Source organism: Leishmania donovani, chromosome 32 (genome assembly GCF_000227135.1).
Source record: "Leishmania donovani BPK282A1 complete genome, chromosome 32".
Taxonomy (NCBI): domain Eukaryota; phylum Euglenozoa; class Kinetoplastea; order Trypanosomatida; family Trypanosomatidae; genus Leishmania; species Leishmania donovani.
Window position 1 is genome coordinate 324,334 of NC_018259.1, and position 21,649 is coordinate 345,982.

The 21,649-nt window shown below is 58.7% G+C and overlaps 6 protein-coding genes across 6 annotated transcripts; all 6 read left to right on the forward strand.

The window, feature by feature from the left end:
• Nucleotides 1-193: 193 nt before the first annotated feature.
• LDBPK_320910 (hypothetical protein, conserved) lies at nt 194-1,900 on the forward strand (the record flags this gene model as incomplete). Its single annotated transcript, XM_003863460.1, has 1 exon — nt 194-1,900. One exon carries the CDS (start codon nt 194-196, stop codon nt 1,898-1,900), a length of 1,707 nt encoding a protein of 568 aa, XP_003863508.1.
• A 3,993-nt stretch (nt 1,901-5,893) lies between these two features.
• LDBPK_320920 (phenylalanyl-tRNA synthetase alpha chain, putative) lies at nt 5,894-7,393 on the forward strand (the record flags this gene model as incomplete). Its single annotated transcript, XM_003863461.1, has 1 exon — nt 5,894-7,393. One exon carries the CDS (start codon nt 5,894-5,896, stop codon nt 7,391-7,393), a length of 1,500 nt encoding a protein of 499 aa, XP_003863509.1.
• A 3,813-nt stretch (nt 7,394-11,206) lies between these two features.
• On the forward strand, nt 11,207-12,415 carry LDBPK_320940 (ethanolamine-phosphate cytidylyltransferase, putative; the record flags this gene model as incomplete). The annotated part of the gene is made up of 1 exon (XM_003863462.1): nt 11,207-12,415. One exon carries the CDS (start codon nt 11,207-11,209, stop codon nt 12,413-12,415), a length of 1,209 nt encoding a protein of 402 aa, XP_003863510.1.
• A 1,950-nt stretch (nt 12,416-14,365) lies between these two features.
• On the forward strand, nt 14,366-14,767 carry LDBPK_320950 (hypothetical protein, conserved; the record flags this gene model as incomplete). Its single annotated transcript, XM_003863463.1, has 1 exon — nt 14,366-14,767. The coding sequence occupies one exon, from the start codon at nt 14,366-14,368 to the stop codon at nt 14,765-14,767; it is 402 nt and encodes a 133-aa protein (XP_003863511.1).
• Nucleotides 14,768-15,638: 871 nt separating this feature from the next.
• On the forward strand, nt 15,639-16,481 carry LDBPK_320960 (hypothetical protein, conserved; the record flags this gene model as incomplete). The annotated part of the gene is made up of 1 exon (XM_003863464.1): nt 15,639-16,481. One exon carries the CDS (start codon nt 15,639-15,641, stop codon nt 16,479-16,481), a length of 843 nt encoding a protein of 280 aa, XP_003863512.1.
• A 2,137-nt stretch (nt 16,482-18,618) lies between these two features.
• On the forward strand, nt 18,619-21,300 carry LDBPK_320970 (vacuolar proton-ATPase-like protein, putative; the record flags this gene model as incomplete). The annotated part of the gene is made up of 1 exon (XM_003863465.1): nt 18,619-21,300. The coding sequence occupies one exon, from the start codon at nt 18,619-18,621 to the stop codon at nt 21,298-21,300; it is 2,682 nt and encodes an 893-aa protein (XP_003863513.1).
• Nucleotides 21,301-21,649: the final 349 nt, after the last annotated feature.

Sequence of the window (21,649 nt, forward strand, 5' to 3'; positions counted from 1 at the left end):
GCACGTTGGCTGTGGCCCTCGACACGTGCGCAAATACAGTCGTCTTTGTGCATATGTGTGCTCGCGTATTATGACCTACCTCCCTTTTTGTCATTATTGTTGATCGCTTTACAACACACGCCTGAGTACATAAGCGAAGACGCTGACAACACGCGCCCCGACTCCCCCTCCCCAATCCACGTAGTCACTGAGGATGAAAGGGGCTGGATCGTTGGAGCAGGCGTGGGATCCGTCCGCGCCTGGCGCCGGCGCGCTCCGCGCCACGGCTATCGCCCAGCTCTATTTCCGGATGACCAGTCATCACCCACTGACAATCTTGGTTGTGGACGCGATGTGCCTCGTCTTCGGGGCGGACGGCGTAACAGTGCAGGAGCTGGTCAACTACTTGGGGATCACCGAGGACCGGGTGCGGTTTGGCCTTGAGGGCATTCCGGCGGAAATGCGGTGCACCGCGCGACAGCTGGAGTCGGAAGGGTCGCTTGTCGGCGCTGCGCCGGACGCAGTGGGGGATTCGGATGCAGCGCAACGTGGCCGACGCCTCGGCACCGGAGAAACAGGCTCGAAGGAGGTTCGATATTACCTGAACTACAAGCGGATGTTGCCGCTTGTGTACGCCCACGGGACGCGTCTGCTGCTGTCTGCGTGCGTGACTGACGTTCCACCATGCAGGTACGTGGAGTCGGTGCAGCAGGCGCAGTTAGCGGCGTACCAGAAAGCTGACGCGAGCATCGCTCACGCCTTCTTTGCCTCTGGCCACCCACCCCACGCAGAGGAGGCGCTGCACACCAGCGGCGGCGTCGGACCGTCCAACAAGGGCGTCGGTGATCACATCGACGTCTCCGAGGCGATGCGGCGCAGAAACGCGATTCGCGGTGTCCTCTGCCTCGGCTGCACTTGCTACTTCCTTGTCGAGGAGTTTTGTGAGACCCTTACCCGCTGCCCGCGGTGCGACAAAGACATCCTGAGCCTCTGCCTGCAGGCCATCCAGGCGCAGCTACAGGCGCTTGTGAGGGAGAAGCAGACGCTGGTGACACTGCTGCCGCCTGTGAGGCAGGTGTGGAAGCGGCTTTTTGCACGTGAACAATCACAGGCGCCAAGCGCCGCCGCAATGGCTTCATCATCGACGGCAGAGGCGGACAAGACGGCAGCGCATAATACTACAGCAGGCACAGGCACTTCCTTCAGTGCAGCTGCATTGCCGGTGAGGCTCCAGCTAGATTGCATGCTGTCCCGCGACCCCTTTTTGTTTCAGCAAGCCGTCGCATTCTTGTCGCTCTACAGCACGCCCTTTGCCTCCGTGAGCGACGCAGCGAGTGTGGTGGATGCGCAAGAGATACTCACCGAGCGCGAGTACCAGAATCGGCTCTGTGGGCGCGCGTCGGTGGCCGATCAGTTTCGGTCTCTTCACCGTCACGCCTCATCGGTGCACGTGCGTCTCATGTCCCAGCGAGAGATTGACGCAGCGCGGCAGCAGGAGAGCCACCAGAAGCTGCTGAAGCGGGCGGTGCTGCCGCCTTGGCTGCGAAACACAACCGCTCTTGATGAGCTTGGTGGCAGTCATATTTGCGCCAGCGCCGACAAGGGTGCCGCCGCGACGGAAGAGGTGGAGATGAACGTGGCGAAGGAGCCATGGGAGATGGAGGACTTGCGGTTTAGAGAGACTATAAAAGGACACGTGCCCACTGGCGGAGCGCTCTGGGCGGCAGAAAGTAGCGTCGCCCGCTCCTCGGTGACGGCGACGCCGGTGCAGAAGCGTCGGCGAGCCACAGCCGATGCTGACGAGAAAGCCGAGCTGACACGCACCGCCTCCTTTATCGCGACTCACTACTATGATGACGAGTTTGATGCGGTGGCGCTTCCACAGACGCGGCGCTTGCGAGGGAGAAAGAGGGAGGCATGAGAGATACAACGAAGAGTTCTAAATATGAGCTACCTGCGTTTCTGGTGTTTGGCAGAGTCTGCTCTGCAGGTAAGGATGCATGTTGCTTCAACTCGTGGGTTTTCTCTTTTCCAGCCATGCCTCACGTCTCCGTGACGGAAGGGGGGGGGGGTGCAACCTCTGCCAAAGATGTCCGTGGCACAAACAGCGTGGCCGGAGCTTTTTTTGCCTGGCAATTCTGTGGGCATGAACAAGTGTACCCCCTCCTCCCCCTCTTCTTCCGCCGCGCTGAGCGTCACGTGCGCCGTTCAGGTGGCAGATGTTGAGGCTAGTCCGCTGAGGCTCGCGCTCACTGAGCGGGAGATTGTATCCACATGTCGTTCTTCACCGAAACAGTGGCGAGACGATAGTATGAAGGATTTTCCCATGTTGCCTACGTATGCTCTCTCCCCCTTGTGCGATGAGGGGCAATGCAGTCCTTGTCGCGCAGCATATGTTTGTGCGTCTATCTCCTACGTGCCTCGGAAGCACGTGTGCATATAGTGTCTCGTCTGTTTCCTCTCTCTTCTCCGTGAGCTTACCATCGTACCATCAGCCTGTGCTGCCTCCCTCCCTCTTACGGACACCCATGGCGTGTGCACGCGCCCGCGTTTTTTCACTATTCACACCGGCACTGCTCCTGGCATGCTTCTGGCCACCGCTGTGCAAATCCGCAATCCCATCACTCCAGCGTATCGTGGACGTGGCACCATCCCCTCACTCGCTTCCGTCCTCATTCCCGCCCTTTTTTTTTTCTCGAAGTCTCTCCCTCCGACTCCCTCGTGCATCTTGTGAATCCCTTTGCCCTTTGATGGCTTCTCCGTGAAGGGACACACAACCGAAAAGGAGAAAGAAAAACGCTCTGAGTAAAACACACGCGCGTGTATGCCTGGGAGTGCCACTGCGGGATCGTTCCCGTGAGCATTCTCCCATTCTCTGTCCAGCCTTCCCTTGCTGCTATTTCCTCCCACCCTCTCCTTGCCGTTCTCCCGTGCGTACCGGCTTCTCTCTCGCTTTTCCTTTACTAAGATCGTTGGGCTCTCAGCATCCACAGCACCGCTTCGGTCTTTGGCTCCGCTTCTCCTTCCTCTCTTCGTGCACGTGTGTGTGCGTGTGCAAAGCCAGCCCACGCCACCTTGCCAGCGCTCCACGATCCACTTACAGCGAGCGAAACAGGCGCTCTCCCTTACCCGCTCATTACGGGTGTTGGCGGCCTTTTTTTTTGCATTCACGCAGAACCATCCCGCCTCCCTTTCACCGCTCTGACGTGCACTTGCCTTCGAAACGCGCGCGAGAGAAACCAGAACGCAGTATCAGAGACGTGGGTCAGTTGTGCAGGTGGGCCTTGAAGCGTTGGCGCGTTGGGTGTGCGTGCTTTCTTGTCGCCCGGACTCTCTGCGATTCGGTGCGCGCGTGCCTGTGTGATGAGGTGCTTACGTTTCAATCTCCATCGTTTTGTCGAATCTCCGCCGCCGCCGCTACCGCCGTGAACCCTGCGGCGCGTTCATTTTTTGCCGATTGTTGGGTGTTCTGGCTGCGCTCATCTCACTCGCTCTCTGTGGGTGCGCGTGCAAAGTCTTCTCTTTCTGGCTGCACTTCGCTCGCTTGTTATCCTTCCTTCGTGCATCAACTGCATGCCCTCAATATGGGGTGCGCCAGTGCTAGATGAATCGCCAGTGTACACGGAATGTGCCCTCGTGTAGGGCTCGGCCACCGATGGCGTACCTCTACTTATCCTCGTGAGGAAGAGTGCGTGGAGGGCGAAGCAGCAGCAAAGAGAAAGCGGTTGCCACACCTTGTAGCGACTACGCGGTTGCGCAGGTCCGGCAACGACGTCAGCGCCTCCAGCGTGCCGATGCCGATAGGGAGGGAGGGGCGTGCCTCGTGGCGAATGGAGCCGCCACTCCGCAGCCGGCGATTCGCTGACGCACACCGGCGCCGTGGATGACGACATCGGTTGCGACCGCTGCAGCACCAGCGAATGGGCTGGGCTAATCGCGACGGAACAGCAGTTTTCGAGCGCCTCGCGTCGCACTTCAGAACCTCTCCATTCGTGTAGTACCAGCATAGGCAGAGTTGCGATGAAGGTCGCACGCCCGCCGCTGCTGCACCATTGGCAGCTGGCATTGTCGCCACGGCATCCGCATCAGCAGCTCGACAGCGACTTCGCCGACGACTCTGCCTCGATTCACGCAAACCGCAGCAGAGGATGGCGTGGCAGTTTCCACATGACCCACGACACGGGTTCCGCACACACGGGCCGGCGGCCGAGCTCGAATCGTACGGTGACTACCGTAAGCTCCCTCACGGCAAGCTTCATCTTCTGGGGCAACAACGCGGACGGCGTCGCGACTATCATCACGGGAGACGTGCTGCGCTACTTCTTCTGCGCACGAGGCGCCGCACTACGTCATTGCGAAGCGCGACGTGGCAGCGGTGGTGGTGTTGTGCATTTACCCCCGCGGCGGAGGACAACGTCCTCAGCTCGCAGCTCTAACTCGTGCTGATCCCGCGCGCCTCGTTTGTGCTGCGTCTGACCAACACAGGCGGGCGGGCGTACCTCTTCACCACAGCCGACACGCGAACGGGGCTGCGCGGCGTTTTTGAGGACCGTCCTCAATTTTATCCCCATTATTGCAAGACTGTGTGGGTGGCCACTCATGCCTGCGAGGAGGCGGGCACAATACGTGACGATGCGATGCTGTTCGCGCGCGCCGCGGATACGCGTCCGCTGCCCATCTCCGACTCGTTGCCGAATCTCGTGAGCACGCTGATGGATAGGCAGGCAAGCAGCGTGCCCCTCAATGCTGACGACTACCACTGACTGGCGCACGAGCCGCCGCCGTGGCGACAGCGAAAGTCGGTTCCCCTGCACTCGTGGGGTTCATCGTCCACTTGAGTCACCGGCGGGGAGGGGGTGGCGCACAACGGCACGACATGGAAGCGGCCGCTCGAGCGCGGTGGATTTCGCAAAGCCAACGAGCAGCGGGCTGCGATGCCGGTGCCTCCGCAGGTCGCCTTTACATCGTCTCCTTTTGCAGACGGTATCTGGTACACCACGGCCGCTGGCCCTGCATTGGCGCCGCCCGCTTGCCGCTGCACTCTACTTGAGACCTGTTCCCGGTGCTGCGCACCATCGCATGCCGTCGTTGGTGGGCGCACAAATCCCTGCAGCCGCTCGCGGGCGTTTGGCAGCTGCGTGATGCTCATCGAGCCGCTAGGCGTCCTCTTGCAACTGTTCGAGACATCGGAGGACATCTCTGGCACGCTGCTCGTCGCCGTTGATTGCGACACACTGCTGCCGTGGCAGCTGCACGAGCTCCTCTTGAGCGATAGACGAATAACGGTGTCTGCCCCTGTGCTCGCGAAACGAGGTGCCACACCAGTGATTGAATACGAGCAGGGTAGCGACGGCTCTCCCCACAGAGATACACCGCCCCTTTCCTCGATCGCGTGCACTCGGCACCGTCCGCATCGCCTACGGCAACGTGCACAGCGTTTTGGTGCAGTAGCGTCCGTATGCCGCGGCGGCAATAGGCGTGCTGCCGTGCATGTGCAGCCGATTCGCTCTGGGAGGCCAGCAGCCAAAGGTGAGCGCGCGCGCACACGTCCACGCCGTAGGGGGTGAGCTCTCCCAGAACCGTTCGCGTTGCGATTGCGAAGCAGTTGTCCTTCTTTGTCCCGGCAGCGCCGTTTCCATTCTCACCTCTGTACCACCCCCTGTCGCCCTCTCTGTTTTCCGCTCCGCTTCCCTGAGTTTATGGGCCGCACACGTATGTAAACAAGAAAACAAAACGAAAGGCGTGCATCGAGGCGAAACCCTTCGCGCATTTCCACAGACACGCACCCAAGCGCCTACGCCCCAACTGCGTAATACCACTAACACGCGCTGTCATTCAAACATATTGTTAGCTCCACTTTCTCGTTTGTTTCGCAGCAGTTTTTTTTTTTTTTCTTTTTGTGCCGGCCGAAATCATGGAGCAGGCGTTGATTGAGGCGGCCATTCTCAAGGCGCTGTCGAGTGCCGAGCGAGTGCTCTCGACGGATGTGGCAGACTCGATTAGGGCCGACCACCAGGACATCGTGGGCGCCGGCAAGTCCCTGGAGGCGGACAACTACATCCGATCGGAAATGGAACAAAGGATGGTTCTGAGGCTCTCCAACGAGGCTCAGCAGATCATGGAGAGCGGCAGCCCCGAGTACCTGGTCTGGTGTCTGCTACAGGACGGAAGGATAAGCCAGGAGGATGTAGCAGCCAAACTTGGCAAGGAGGCGACGGGGGTGGCGCTGACCAACGGCATCAAGTCGAAGATGTTCAAGACGATAAAGGAGAATGGGAAGGTTTTCCTGGAGCGTGTGCCGCGCAGCGACAACGTTGTCGATGCCGTTCGTGAGTCGCTGAAGCAGGCTGCCGCCGCGGCGGACGAGGTCGACACCAAGACGCTGGAAACGCTCAAGAAGCGCAAACTCGCTGCGATGGAGGCGAAAAAGGTGTTTGTGTACACGAAGGGTGCCGCGTACGCTCCGGAGCGCGCCGCTAAGGCCGTGGGTGACCTGACACGCGAGATGCTCGTCGACGGTTCTTGGAAGAACCGGCAGTTCAAGGAGTACAACTTTTCCGCACAGGGTGCCGAGGTGGGTGGCGGTGCACTGCACCCGCTGTTGAAGGTGCGGCAGGAGTTCCGCGAGATCCTCATGGAGCTCGGCTTCCAGGAGATGGACACGCAGCATTGGGCCGAGGTGTCGTTCTGGAACTTCGACTCACTCATCATTCCTCAGCAGCATCCGGCGCGGGATCTGCAGGACACCTTCTTCCTGTCGAAGCCGGAGACTTCGAAGGTTAACGATTTGGAGTACGTGGCGCGCGTCAAGGCGCAGCATGAGGAGAGCTTCCGTACGCCGTGGAAGCTTGAGGAGGCGAGCCGCAATGTGCTGCGCACTCACACCACCGGCTCCTCGGCCTTCGTGCTGAAAAATATCGCCAAATTTGCGATCCGTGGCCCGGATGGCAAGCTGCACTTCAGCCCCGGGCGCTACTATAGCATTGACCGCGTCTTCCGCAACGAGGAGATGGACCGCACCCACCTGTGCGAGTTCCACCAGGTCGAGGGCTTCGTCATTGACCGCGACATTTCGCTTGCCAAGATGATGCACACCTTTGACTCCTTCTTCCGTCGCATTGGCGTGTCGCAGCTGCGCTTCAAGCCCGCCTTCAACCCGTACACGGAGCCTTCGATGGAGATCTTTGGCTTCCACACCGGCCTGAACAAGTGGATCGAGGTGGGCAACAGCGGTCTCTTCCGCCCAGAGCTGCTGCGTCCGATGGGCTTCGAGGACGGCGTGACGGTGATGGCTTGGGGCCTCTCGCTGGAGCGGCCGACAATGATTAAGTACGGTATCAACAATATTCACGAGCTCTTTGGCCATCGCGTTGACATCCGCTTCATCAAGCGCGCCGCGATTGCCCGCTACTAGGCGTGAGCGAGGATGTTGGGCGAAAAAAGTAATGCGGCGTTCCCGGTGCTGGAGGCGCGTGTAGTCTTCACTGGTGGGGTGGGTGCTGGCTGCCCCTTCGGCTGTCTTTTTTTAAGGAATCTCCGCTCTCCCCATCTCTCCTGCGTACTGCATTTTTTTTTCGCCTCCCTGCATAATCTCTTCTTCCCCTTGCGACGTGTCAGAATTGTCGAGCAGACGTGCAGTCGTGGGTTGCAGCAACGAAGCACCGCTTTCCACGTAAGCGCGTCTTCTGACCCCGCGGAGTACCACCCCAGCCCCTCCTGCTGCCCTCTCTCCACCCTGGAAGGAGGCGCTCGTGTGTGTGTGTGTGTACAAGCCGTGGTGCGCGCGCAGTTTATCCACTGGTTCAATCAATGTTTTTGGTTGTTTGGTTTGGCGCTCTCGTGTTGGCCGTGTGCCGTGTTTTTTTTTTTCGTGTGTGTGCGTGCATACAGGCGGTTGCTTTCAATGTGGTAAAGGGGCAAGAAGAGAAAGTCATGCCGAACCCCCACCTTCTCTCCGAAGAGGAGAGGCAGAGAGACAGCAGACGAGGCCGCGCCTATGAATGATGTGCGTGGCTATCGTCTGTGTCCCCCCCCCCTCCCACACACACTTCTCTTATTTGCTTTCTTTGACAGGACATGCGTCCTCCCGAAGCCCTCTCGTCGTGTGCGAGCGTGAGATGGAGCGCATTCGGGACGCAACACAGAGGGGACTGCGGGGAGTGGGGAACTGTGATCCATGTGGAAGGGTGTGCAGGTGCAAAGGGTTGGTAACGATCGCTACTTTTCTCTCTCTGCCTTCTTGCCATCCTTGCCGCTGCGGTGGTGGTGTGGTGGTGCGCAGGGTGATGCTCACGTGCCCGCCCTCTCTTAAACCCCCTCCTTCACACACGCCATGGCGATAATGGTTGCGTTTGTGTGGATATGTGACAAATCCGCTTTCTCGCCTGATTCTTTTTCGTGGCGTATGTCTGTTGTGTGTCTCTTTCTCGGGTTCGTGACAACGTGCCCCCCTCTCCCTGGGGGAGATGACGCTTCTACGTTTGTTAAGGCTGGCTCGTGTACTTAATGGATCAGAGTATGCCTCCGTGTGTTCCGTGAACAGCGAGATCAAGGGAAAACGGAAAGGTCTCCTAACGACCGAAAAAAAAAGAAGCGGGACTAAGATGACAGGATTGACGAAGGGCGTTCGGCTCACGTATTCCGTATAGCGTGGCGAGGCAGTCACCGGGAAAGTCGAGGGTGAACTGTCTGGTGGGGGGGGGAGAGGGATACGAGAGTAGGAATGGAGTGTGGAAGCGTGGGAGGAAAGGTAGAAAGACCACGTGTACTGTACATTCAGTTGGGCACAAGCACCTACCAAGCGGCATGAACGGCATGCGCCGTGCCACTCAGCTCTTCTTTGCTGTCAGTACGTCTTCTTTCCCCTCCCCACACTCGCCGCTACCCCGCCTCAGCGGCGTAGCGATGCGTTGCTGCAGCATAACTGCTTCTTGTCTCACATGTGCCGCGCCAACTTGCGGAGCAGAGCGTCCACGTTTGTGTGTGCCACCTTTTCCTTCCTTCCTCTCACCCTGCATCTCTCTGCTCTTCTTGCACTGCTTTCGATCCACCCCCTTTTCCCTCCCCTCTCTCACGCGTCCGCGCTTCCCCGGGCTTTACATGTTTTCTGTGCCTCATTTCCTCGTGGGAACATCGGTGGCTAACCACTCCTCCCGCTTCGTCAACCATATCAAAATAATCGAACACACATGCACTGTGCCTCCTCGTCCCCTGCTGGCGCTATCCCACTCCCGCCCACGTGCCTGCGTTCGTGCGCGTCTCTTTCTTTATTTGCCTAACGCTGCTGCGGCTTCAATAATCGCCGTGCAGGAAGTGAGGAACAACTCTCGTGCGTCTCAACAAAAATGGTCAAGCCGCACTTGCGCCACTACCAGGTGGTCGGCCGCGAGTCGCCCTCGGAGAAGAACCCGGAGCCGACTGTGTACAAGTTTGAGGTGTTCGCCCCAAACTTCGTCGTCGCCAAGAGTCGTTTCTGGCGCATGATGAGGGTCAAGAACAAGGTCAAGGCCACGCACGGTGACGTGCTCTCCTGCAAGGTCGTGAAGGATGCGAAGCTGGTGGCGCGCAACTACCTGGTCGACATCGCGTACTACAGCCAGCGCTGCGGCTACACGCGCATGGTCAAGGAGTTCCGCGACGTCTCCAAGACCGGCGCCGTGAGCCAGGCGTACCACGACCTGGCCTCCCGCCACCGCGCCCGCTACCACAACATCGAGGTGCTGAACGTGAAGAGCATCCCGGACCACGAGGTGAAGCACCTGAGCATTGCCCAATACCACGCTCCGAACCTGTCCTTCCCGCTCCTGCAGCGCCGCATCAAGGCAGCCCGCAAGGACCGTGCCATCTTCGTCAAGAAGAACACGAAGCGCGCGGTGGTGGCGTAAGGGGAGGGGGTGCGGTCTCGGGTGCTTTGCCCACATCGGCACGAGCGCATCCACAGGAGCGTCTGCGCGGGCGGGGGGGGGTGCGCACGCTGGCCTGGGCGCTTGTGCGCTAGTGCATGTGCGTGCAGTCTTCTTTCGCGGTGCTGTGCTCTCTGTCGTGCGCGGGTGCTTCTGGCGCCCACTTCCCTCGTCTCATTTTTTCGGTTCCCCTTCTTTTTTTGTTCGCTTTTGCGTCTCCTTTACGTGAAAAAAAAAAAGCACTCGTGCACAACGAAGAGAGAGCAGCGAAGGAGGTTCCACTCACAAACGGAGAACTTTGAGTAGCCAGCACTTACTTGTGTGATGGACGATACTCCTCCCCCTCAGTGGCCCATCTGGGTCGTGCCGCCTCCAATCCCACCCCGCTTGATGCGTCGTGAACACAGCCCGTATACACATCGAGGATGGGTCGCTTTCACGCGGTGAGAAATCGGAGAAGGGAGGCGAGGGACCGAAAGGTATGTTGTGCGGCGGGCTTTTGTTCGCAAACTGCCGGGTGCGTGCTGTACAGTGGGCATAACACGCAGCCCGTCACTGTTGTTAAGTACGGCTTCTTGTTCCCCGTTTGGGGGGGGGGAGGGGCTCTCCCAACGAGGGGGGAGGGCAGAATGTGACCAGTAACGTGAGGGAGAGACAGACATCCAGACGCAGGTACGCATGCAGATACACACACCTTTCGCCTCTCGTGTGACGCGCCTTCCCCTCCATTTTCCCGATCACCTCACCCTCGCCTCTACTGAGGCGCCTTTTTAGCAGCGCATGTTTTTTTTTTTCATTATATCGGATCCGTCAGAGGTATACAGACAGACGGATACGCACACACACACACACACACATGTATATGCGTATATGCATACCTGCTACACGCAAACCACCGCCAACCCCTAAACGAAAAGGAAAAGGTATTAGCTACTGAACACACAGACACTTCTGTGCTCTTCACATTTCGGTATTTCGGTCTCTCTGCGCCTGTCGCCCCAAACCCCCTGGCTCGCTCCACACTCCCAGCATTAGCTGTGAAGGCGGCTCCTGTCGTCTCTTTCCTCTATCCCCCCCCTCCTCACACAGTGTGCTGTGGAACCTCGGAAGTAACGCCCCTTCGACGCGCCCTACTGCACCGCGTTAGCGGTCGCTGCCCTATCCGCGTGGCGCATTCGTGCATCGCGAGGGGCAGCAGCACACGACAGCGGATACCTCCTGTGTCTTCACTCTTCGAAGCGCATACACAATCCGGCGTGGTGCCCGCAATTTCATTGCGCCTTTCCAGTGAGACGGCACTCACCCTTTCCGCTTCTGCCGCCATCATGCCCACCGTTCCCTCTTCAACTCCGTCGCCCGCCTCCGCACCCAGTGTGGAGGTGCCGCCAGGCAAAGTGTGGCTGAACGCCGACGAGCCGAATGACGAGTACTCGCTGTTCTGCACCGAGGCGATCCCGCCGAAGGTGCCAGGCACAGTTCGCATTTGGGTGGACGGCTGCTTCGACATGCTCCACTTTGGGCACGCGAATGCACTGCGTCAGGCACGTCGACTCGGCGACGAGCTCTTTGTCGGGTGCCACAGTGATGAGGAGGTAATGCGCTTCAAGGGGCCGCCGATCATGCACGCCGAGGAGCGCTATGAGGCGCTGCGGGCGTGCAAATGGGTCGACTACGTTGTCGAGAACTATCCCTACTGCACACGGCTCAAGGATGTCGAGCGGTTGGAGATTGACTACGTCGTTCACGGTGACGATATCTCCGTCGACTTGAATGGCCGCAACTCGTACCAGGAAATCATCGATGCCGGCAAGTTCAAGGTGGTGAAGCGCACCGAGGGCATCTCCACGACAGACCTGGTGGGACGCATGCTCCTATGCACCAAGAACCACATGCTCAAGTCAGTGGACGAGGTGCAGCTGGAGAGCTCCCTGTTCGAGCACAGCCCCACTATGCACTGCCTGACTACGTCCCGCAAGATTGTGCAGTTCAGCAACAACTCGAGCCCCAAGTCAGGCGACCGTATCGTCTATGTGGACGGGAGTTTCGATCTCTTTCATATTGGCCACATCCGCGTTTTGCAGAAGGCGCGCGAGTTGGGCGACTACGTCATTGCCGGCGTGTATGAAGATCAGGTGGTGAATGAGCACAAAGGCAAGAACTACCCAATCATGAACCTCAACGAGCGTGTGCTCGGCGTCCTGTCGTGCCGTTACGTTGACGAAGTGGTGATGGGCGTGCCGTTTGACGTCAGCAAGGATGTGATTGACGGCCTCCACATTAACGTGGTCGTAGGCGGCAAGTTCTCGGACCTGGTGGTAGAGGAGGGAGGGAGTACAAGATACAAGGTGCCCAAGGCGATGGGCATCTACCACGAAGTGGACTCGGGCTGCACCCTCTCGACGGACTCCCTTATCGACCGCGTGGTCGAAAACCGCCTCGCCTTTCTGAAGCGGCAGGCGGAAAAGCAGATCAAGGACAAGAAGAGTCAGGAGATAAAGCCGGACGACTACCGCAATGTGCGGGAGGTGAGCTAGCGTAGTGGGCTGGAGGAAAGACACAGAGGAGCTGCGTGTGTGTGTGGGGGGGGGGGTGGAGAGGCCGCCAAAGGTGCAAACGGCGGGAGCGAGGGGGGAGGAGGAGCGGGAGGAAAGAGGGCTTGAGGGAAAGCGAACGTTGTTGTCGGACTCTCTTGCCACCAAGGGGAACCACTCTCCTCTTTTGAGTGGTTTGGTGTGTGCGTGTGCAGGTCGCGGCTGACCTTCCACCTCGGTGCTCTTCTCCTTCTCTCTTGGCGCTTCAGTTTGCCGAATCCCATGCAGTGTTGCCTTCAGCGTGGTGTTGCGGCGAGCTCGCCCGTATTCTCACCGTTGGCGTTCATTTGCCTCGGCGGTGCCTTGCCTTTCTATCTCTCTGTGCCTCCTTAGCGGTTGCTGGCCTCGAATTTTTGTTTTGCGTACCTTACGTTGCTGGCCGCGACGGCGCACATAGCTGCCGGTGCCGCACAGCACCGAAACAGCAGATGCCCTCCCACGAAGACACTCTTGTATTTTTTTTTTGCCCATGTTGCCGTACCATTTCCCGTTGCAATGTGAGAAACCAGACCACCACCCTCAAATTCGCTTATTACCCTTCAGCACACATCTCCTAAGTAAAGCACGCCCAAAAAAACGATTCGAGGAGCATAGACACAGCTCACACATCCGCACTAGAAGGGGACTGCCGGCTTCGTTAGTGCGATGTGCGACTTGAGGCTTTCGATCGCCTTCATGTTTGTTTTTCTCCACGACGGCACGTGTGTGGTTCGGCAAAACGCTGTAACGTGCTCTTCAGAGAGTTTCTTCACAGCCTATGGAGTGAGAGGAGGCTCATACTCGAGCCGCGTTTCCCTCTTCTGCAGCTGGACCGCTTCCAGCGTCATGTGTACGCCGGCCAATACCTGCCCACGTGGACTCCTGCCGCTGAATTTATTTCAAATATCCTCCTCTCCACTCTCCACCTTGCTTTTTCCTTTTTGTGTGGTCTCTCTGCTCTTCTCATGGCTGTGTTGTAATGCATTGGACTTCTAGGCTGGCACGCGTTCCTTCTTCGTTCTTTTGCTGCGTCTGGACACATTTATCCGGCAAGCAACGCCTGAGGGAACAGAAACAAAAAGAACTGATCGACACACAAGCACACACACTGACGGACAGGCCACCGCGTCTATGTGCTCCACGTTATTCTCCTCCTCTCGCTCTTGACCCCCTCCCAGGAGCCACCTCAGTGTCGGCCGACACAACACCGCTAAATCTCTGAAGCGCCCCTAGCAGCGCCGTCTCTCGAACTCCCTCTCCTCTCTTAAAAAAATAGCAACGAAGTTCTTTGTAGCGCAGCCCCTCCGCCCCTTCACCACCCCTTCGCTGCTTTTACTCTCCGCCTCTCCTCTTCCTGCCATCGCACGCACTCTTCTGTCTTGTGCGCTCGCTCCTCGCGCACGTGAGCCAGTCGACGTAGGCCTGTAACGTTAGTGTGTCAGTTCTTAGTCCATGCTCGCGATGTTTGATGGGGTGGCACTTCCGTTTGGGGACGCCCCCCTGGATGGGACTTCCTCAGCGTCAGAGGAAGTTCGATGGATGGCCTTTGCTCGCGACCTGGTTCTGCAAGAGCTCCGGAGTACCCCTTCCACGGCGCAGGCGTGGGCTGATGCGACTGCCCGCTCGCAAGAGGCGCAGCGTGGGCATTACCGGACCTACCGCGACTTTGTCAACCATATGCAAGAGCGGCTCCCGTGCCACATGGGTGTCGGTAGTCCGTCACCGATTTCAGGTGCTGTTCGACCCATTGCTGGACGCTACCGCTGCGGTTTGCTCGACCGCGTTGAGGTTGCCGCACCGCCTGCTACACTGTGGCGTGCGACGGCGCTGGGTGCACCAACGAGATCTGTGCCGCGCCTTCGCAGCCACGAAGGGCCGATAGAGGAGGATGGAGAGGAGGAGGAGCCGCTCTTGATGTCGTCGTCTACGAGTGTCACGGACGGCATGACGCAGATGGTGGTCTCCCAGGCCTCTCTCGACGGCGTTTTTTTAGAGGCTCTTCTGGGCCAAGAACTCAACCTAGCGCTGTGGCGGAGCTGCGGCGCACCACAGGAGGCGCTGCAGTGTGCGCTGGAAGAGATGCAGCGGCTAGATCAGGCCGCTTGTGAGGAAGACGCCGCTCTACGCTACCTCAACACCACGCGCTTCGCCGAGCAGCGTACGTACAAGCGACGCCGCGCTGAGCTGCAGTCGCAGCTGCAGAAAACGCGCGAGAAGGTCTTCGCTCTGGAAAAGTTGGTGCGCGTCGAAACTGCGGGATCGTCTCCGCGTGAAGTTGGTGCTGGCGAGCGCTTGCGTGCGTGCTTGCTCGAGTAGCGTTTCCCTCTTCGCGGGTCGCGCCTCCTCAGTGTCGGAGGTGACGGTCTGTGCCGCTCGCGGTGCAACGCCGCGGCGCTAAAATGAGAAGAAAACCTCCCCGTCTTCCCGCCGCCGCCTATCATCGCGCCACGAATGGCGACGCGTCCAGGGAATTCAAGGACAGGCAAGCCAAAAGGAAAGTACTTCATAGACGAGCATGTGCAAGTTATGCGGCGCTTCCGAGCTGGTGTGGTTTTGCCGAGGCTCCCCCTCTCCCCCCTTGTGCTGGAGGACCACGTCCGCTGCCTCGGTGTCGTTTCTGCCGCGCCAAGGGCTGACGCAGCAGGGAGTGACGCGGCAGGCGCGTTGCTCTTTATCTCCCTCAGTGCCTCCCCTCCGCTCATGCCGTCCCTTTTCCATCCTCCGTCGTGTCGGCTCTGGCTTCCTCGTGCGTGTTCCGACCCCCTCCACCCCTCAAACTTCGAGTAGAGAAGGAAATACGCACCCTTCATCCACCGGCAGGTTTCACACGTACACCCCGTCCACAGAGCGCACGCTCCTTCACGACTCATCCTGTACCGGCGCTACACAGGCGGTGACGATGTCCGGTGTTTCAACCAGTCCGCCGCTGCCGTCCCCTGAAGACCGCGTCTTCGTCAACGCACAAGGCGAGCGCTTTCACTGCACCACCTTCGCGCCGTCATCGTCGTGTGTGCCACCCAACTCGGCCCATGATGCACGGACCCCGCTTCTCTTGTGCGTGCATGGCGCCGGTATGAGCGGTGACTGCTTTTTGCGCATGGCGCGAGAGATTCAGCGACACGCCGACAAGCCCGGTGACGTAGCGGCGTACACCTCTTCACCACCGCGTGCGAGTGATGTGGCCCTGATGCCGCCTTCCGCACATGCGGCGACAGCGACAAATGCGGAGGCGCAGGGCGATGACGTGGACATGCACGTCATGACATACGACCAGCGCTGCCACGGCCGGTCCACCTTTGCCGGCGGCGAAGATCATCTCTCGATCGAGGTGCTGATGCGCGACTTTTTGGACGTGCTCCAGTATGCCAAGACTGAACTGTACCCCACCAGCAATGTCTACGTCCTCGGCCATTCGCTTGGCGGCGCCGTCGTGGCGCGTGCGCTGAGCGGAAACAAGTCCGCCCTCGAGCGTGTTTCGGGCGTGCTTCTTGTAGACGTGGTCGAGGGAACGGCGCAGCTGTCGTTGCAGCACATGAAATCGTTTCTCAAGAATCGCCCCAACACGTTTCCCGAGGTGAAGGACGCCCAGGTCTGGTTCCTGCGCATGGGTGGCATGCAGAACCCGCAAGGCGCCGAAGTTTCCGTGCCGCCGCTTTTGCAGCAAAATGACAAAACAGGTCTGTGGCAGTGGCGGACGGACATCCGCAAGATGGAGAACGTCTGGGACGGGTGGTTCGCCGGCCTCGATGAGGCATTCATTTCGCTGCCGTGCGCCAAGATGCTGTGCACTGCGAACGCGGAACGGCTCGACAAGACACTCACGGTCGCGCAGATGCAGGGCAAGTTCCAGTTCGAGGTGATTGGCAACGGGTGCGGCCACTACGTCATGGACGACGCGACGTCGACAGTCGTCGCCAAGGTGCGGCGCTTCGTGAAGCGCAACGAGGTGTTGACGCAGAAGCTGCAGCTCATGAACAAGAACCTGTCTGGCCAGAAGAACAATACGACGGTTCCGCCAAACCGCATGTAGGCAACAACGACCGCTGTTGCGCCACACCTACGCGCTTATCCACAAGAGCGCAAAACTCACCGCGCGGAAGCGAGAGATGGAAAGGGACAGGGCACGGCGGCAGCAACAGCGCCGAATACATGGTGCAAAGGCTTTTACGTACGTGCGACGTTTATGCTCAGGTTCTCCCGATTTTGCCGCACACGCGGTACATCTTAGACGTGACGCACATGCTCTCCTCCAGCGGAAATAATGCTTGCTTTGCCTGCGTGCCTGTTTTGATTGGAGACCGTGCAGGGCCCTCCCTGCCCCTCACACGGACGCGCACGCGCAAAGAGAAGGCCTGCAGCCCTATGCATACATCCCGCGTCTTGCGTGATGCTCGTAAATCCTCCTCTTCTCTCTACATAACATGACGCCAAGAGAAGATGCCACACTGATCGCGTGCGCGCATATGTGCAACCTCGACCTGGGCTCTGGCTTCCCTTCTGCAGGGCGTGAGGACGATCGGGCAAAGGCGGCGGGTGTCGCATTCGGCTTTCCCTCGTTTTCCTCGGTCGTCCTCTTTTCCGCACTGTCGCACGGCTGACGAAGCACGCGGCGTTCACATTCCGCGTTCCTCGCTGTGAATCAGCAATCCATTCTCACCCTTCGTACCTCACATTCTGCCCACGCTTCTCTTTCGTGTGTGTATGTGCTCTCCATGGCCCACGCCCTCTCCTCCTCGCGATGCACACGCGTACGTGTGCTGGCGCCGTGTGCTCCGAATGCCCACGCTCGACATGGTTCACGCTTTCCTTCTCCCCTCTCTCACTCGCTGCCCGTGCACGTCCATTCAGAAGAGTTCAGCTGCGTATTTCTATCGGTCCTACCACGTACAGTCAAAAATACATGTCGACGTACTTGAGTTGCGTCATCACAACTCTCCACTCCCTCCCTCTCCTGCCATCACCTGCACACACGACCCACTCGTTTTCACGCACGCACACCTTCTCGGGCTCCACCACCGTACACATAAACGAGGTGGAGTCGACTCTACTGCGCGTCCATGCTTGGAGGTAATCAGCGTTCTCTGAAAAGAAAGAAAAAGCGGTGCCTCCCTCCCCCCTGGCGAGTGCGCAGAGACTACAGGGCCCAAGAGGACGACACCGAAGCACTCCCCCCCCCCCACACACACACGCTTCCCCTTCCCCCTTTCGCGTCTGCTCGCACTCGCCGTGTGCGTGTGCGTTTTCTTGTCCACAATTCGAGGGTTATCAGTTTTCTCTTGGGGGATCGAGGAAAGAAAGAAGTACGTGCGAGCGCGGGCGTGTCTCTCGGGTGTGTACCGAGCAGTCAGAAAACCTCTCTCCTAGCACCCTTCCGTTCTCTCTTTCTTTCTTCCGGGGAGAAGGGTGAGCTGCGTGCCTGCTAGGCGCTGTTTAGACTTCTCGTGTTCCCAGGGCGTGCCTCTGCTTAGTGAGACCGCGGTGGGCCTCTGTTGTGTTTTCTTGTCGTGCCCTTGTTGTGCACTTTTTCACTCCTATTGGCACTGAAGCGCCTCCATCTCTCTGTCTGTTTTTCTGTATCATTGTGTGTGTGCGTGTTTGTGCGCTCGCACTTTTTCCGTTGTCCTCTTCGCGAGTTGACGATCACTTCACTTGTGAAGGATAAGAACGAGGCCGAGGAAGGAGTCTCAGACGTGGGACAGGATAGGAAGGAAACACCCGTCACGCGCTTGGCTGCTGTGGCTTTTTTTTTTCGGCGGCTGCTGTTGACTCGCGGTAACTCCGTAGCTTGCGATTGCGTTTCGGTGCGTTCTTTCGACGGCGGAGTGTGACAGCTGCTGCTGCTGCTGTTCCTCTTTTTGGGTTTTTCATGTTTTTCTAAACATCACTGGATGGCAGCAAGGCCACGCGGCCCTCTTGAACGCTTTCTATTGGGCACCCTAACCTCCTTGTTCCTGCTCTCGCCGCTTTTCCGCTCTCGCATCAACTCCTTTTCCCCGCGCTGCTGTGCTGGTGTTACGCGACGCATTCCGCAGTATTCATTCTTGTCTTGTAGTTTTATTTTTCTCTGCTTCATTTTTCAAGGGCACAGAAAACAACGTATACGCACGCAGCAACCTTCTCGTGTGCTGCCCTCGTTTTTTTTTTTTGCATTGGCCCATATTGTCACTATGCCGTGGCGTCAGGAACACTGCAGCGGCTTGTGGCGGTCGGAGGACATGATCCGCGTCAACATTATCCTTCAGCGAGAGGTCCTGCACGACACCATGTATGAGGTTGGTATGCTGGGCCGCGTGCAGTTCCTCGACATGAACGAGGGGGTTACTGCGTTTGCCAGGCCGTTCACAGAAGAGCTGCGCCGCTGCGAGGAGCTGCAGCGCAAGCTTCACTTCATTGAGGAGTCGATGTGCAAGGACGCGGACTTGCTCGAGAGATACCCCGGGGACGTGAACATGAGCGCCACCGTGGAAGAGATGCGGTCATCGTTGCTGCGGGGACAAATGCACATGATCGACGACCGCATCGAGTCGACCGTGAACGAGTTGACCGCAATGCTCACATCGCTCGAAGGGTTCCAGCATGAGATGAACCAGAACCAGGAGATGTCACTGCTGTACTACAAGTACAGGCTCTTGGTGGAGACACCGTCCGACATGGCAGCGAACAACAGCAGCTCCGCCCACCACGGCGCTGCCGTCAGCTCGGATGCGTTCTCCCGGCTAGCCAGCCTCTTCGGCTTCATTGAATCAAAACTCAGCGAGGAGCTCTACCGCCTCTGCTACCGCATCACCCGCGGCAACGCCATCGTCGAGATCAGTAACGAGCCGGCCATGTTTGTCGACGTCCAGACTGGCGAGCGCAATGTGGCCAAGACGTCATTTGTGGTGCTGTGCGCCTCGCCGACGATGATCGTCCGCTTGAAGAAGCTCATGATTGGGCTCGGCGCCGACGTTTACACCCTGGACGAGGTGCAGAGTCGCGGTATCGAGCTCACCACCTCCACCGCCGCCCACCACGTCGAGGACACCATCGAGGGGGTCGAGCGGCGCAAGCGCGATGTGCTGACGCAGTGGTACGAAGAGCACCGGCTGTACAAGACCTACCTAAAGGTAGAGAAGGTGGTGCTGACGGCGATGAACATGTGTGCCATGTCCGGCTCCACCTGCACGGCCTCCGCGTGGGTACCACTGCGCCACGAGCAGTCCCTTCGCCGTGCGCTGCAAGACGCCGTCGCCTCGGCAAACGGCAGCGTCGAGTCCATAGTGACGCTCCACGCCGAGCAGAAACACCCGCCGACGTTTTTTGAGACTAACCGCTTTACCGAGTCGTTCCAGGGAATTGTCGACAGCTACGGTATGGCACGCTACAAGGAGGTCAACCCGGGCGTGTTCACCATCATCACGTTCCCGTACCTGTTCGGCATCATGTACGGCGACATTGGCCACGGCTTTCTGCTGCTCTTCATCGCCCTCTTTTTCATCGGCAAGGAAAAAGCGTGGCGGACGGCGCAGCTCAACGAAATAGTTGCCATGGTGTTCGGCGGCCGCTACTTATTGCTGCTCATGTCCCTCTTTGCCATCTACATGGGAGTCCTGTATAACGACTTCTTTGGCTTTTCTCTGAACCTCTTCTCCAGCGGCTACACGTGGGCCCCGATCTCGGAGCAGAAGGGCACCACCTACCCGACGACGCCGAACGGGCTTCCAAGTGTGAAGCCGCCGCACGTTTATGCGATGGGTCTGGATGCGGCATGGACTGAGACGGACAACAAGCTGGAGTTCTACAACTCTGTGAAGATGAAGCACGCTGTCATTGTCGGCGTGGCGCAGATGTTCGCTGGCCTCTTGCTCTCGCTCAGCAATAGCATCTACGAGAAGAACTGGTACAAGATCGCCTTCTTGTTTGTGCCCGAGTTCGTTTTCCTACTTTGTACCTTTGGATACATGTCGATCCTCATCATGGTGAAGTGGTGCCGCACGTGGGAGAACACGAACAAGGCGCCGAGCATCCTGGAGATCATGACGAACTTTTTTCTGCAGCCTGGCTCGGTGCCGAACCCGCTCTTCAGTGGACAGGCCGGGCTGCAGGTGTTTCTGCTCCTCGCGGCTTTTGCGATGGTTCCCTTCATGCTGCTGGGAATGCCATACATCGAGATGCGGGACTACAAGCGGTGGCAGCAGCGCCGGCAAGTTGGGGGCAGCCGCCGCCACCACGGCAGAGCGCTGCGGGTCAGCGTGGTCGCAATCGAAACCTCCGACTACACGGACGTCTTCTTGAATGAGCCGTCGGCGTCCCTGCAGCACCGGCAGGCCAACTACAGCGGTGACGAGAGCGCGCACCGCAATTTGATGAGTGACGACGACGAAACGGCGAACATCTTCGGTGACGACAGCATGCATCCCTTTGGCGTGTCTACAGCGAACAGTGAGGAAGGTGCCACAGCCACGGTGATCGAGCGCGAAAACGAGAAATTCGAGCACTTTGATGTCTCGGAGTTGATCATCCACTATGTGATTCACACCATCGAGTATGTGCTGAGCAGTGTGTCAAACACCGCCTCGTACCTGCGTCTGTGGGCGTTGTCGCTCGCCCACGCGCAGCTTTCCGAGGTCTTCTTCAGCTTCACGGTGGCCAAAACGCTCGACATCGACAACAGCTCTGGCTTCGTGATTGCCATTGGGGTGCTGCTGTGGCTTGGCGCGACACTCGGTGTGCTGGTGGGCATGGAGGCGCTGTCGGCGTTTTTGCATGCGCTGCGTCTGCACTGGGTGGAGTTCCAGAACAAGTTCTACGCTGGCGACGGGCGGACGTTCGATCCGCTGGACCTGACAACCCTTAACACGGCAAACTAGCGTGGAGAGCGGAGGAATGGAAGGCGGCGTTTTCATGGTCACCTGCTCTGGGATGAGTACAATGCAGGTGGAACCAGGCACGCCATTGAAATCGTTTTCCCCCTCTTTTGCGTGTGTGTGGAAGTATCAGGGAACCCGAGCGGAAACCAAGGGGCACAAGAGCCCGCGAAAGGTGCCATCGGTGCCGCTGGCGTAACCCACGTCTTTCCCTTACCAGCTTTCCGCCATCGCCTCCTTTTCCCCGCTCCCCGCTTCCGCGTTTCGCCCCACCGCCTCCTGTCGTTTTGCTGCTCTCTTTTTCGCGCCTCATTGGCGATGAGCGCTGCGGACAGCTCTGCTCCCGAATTGC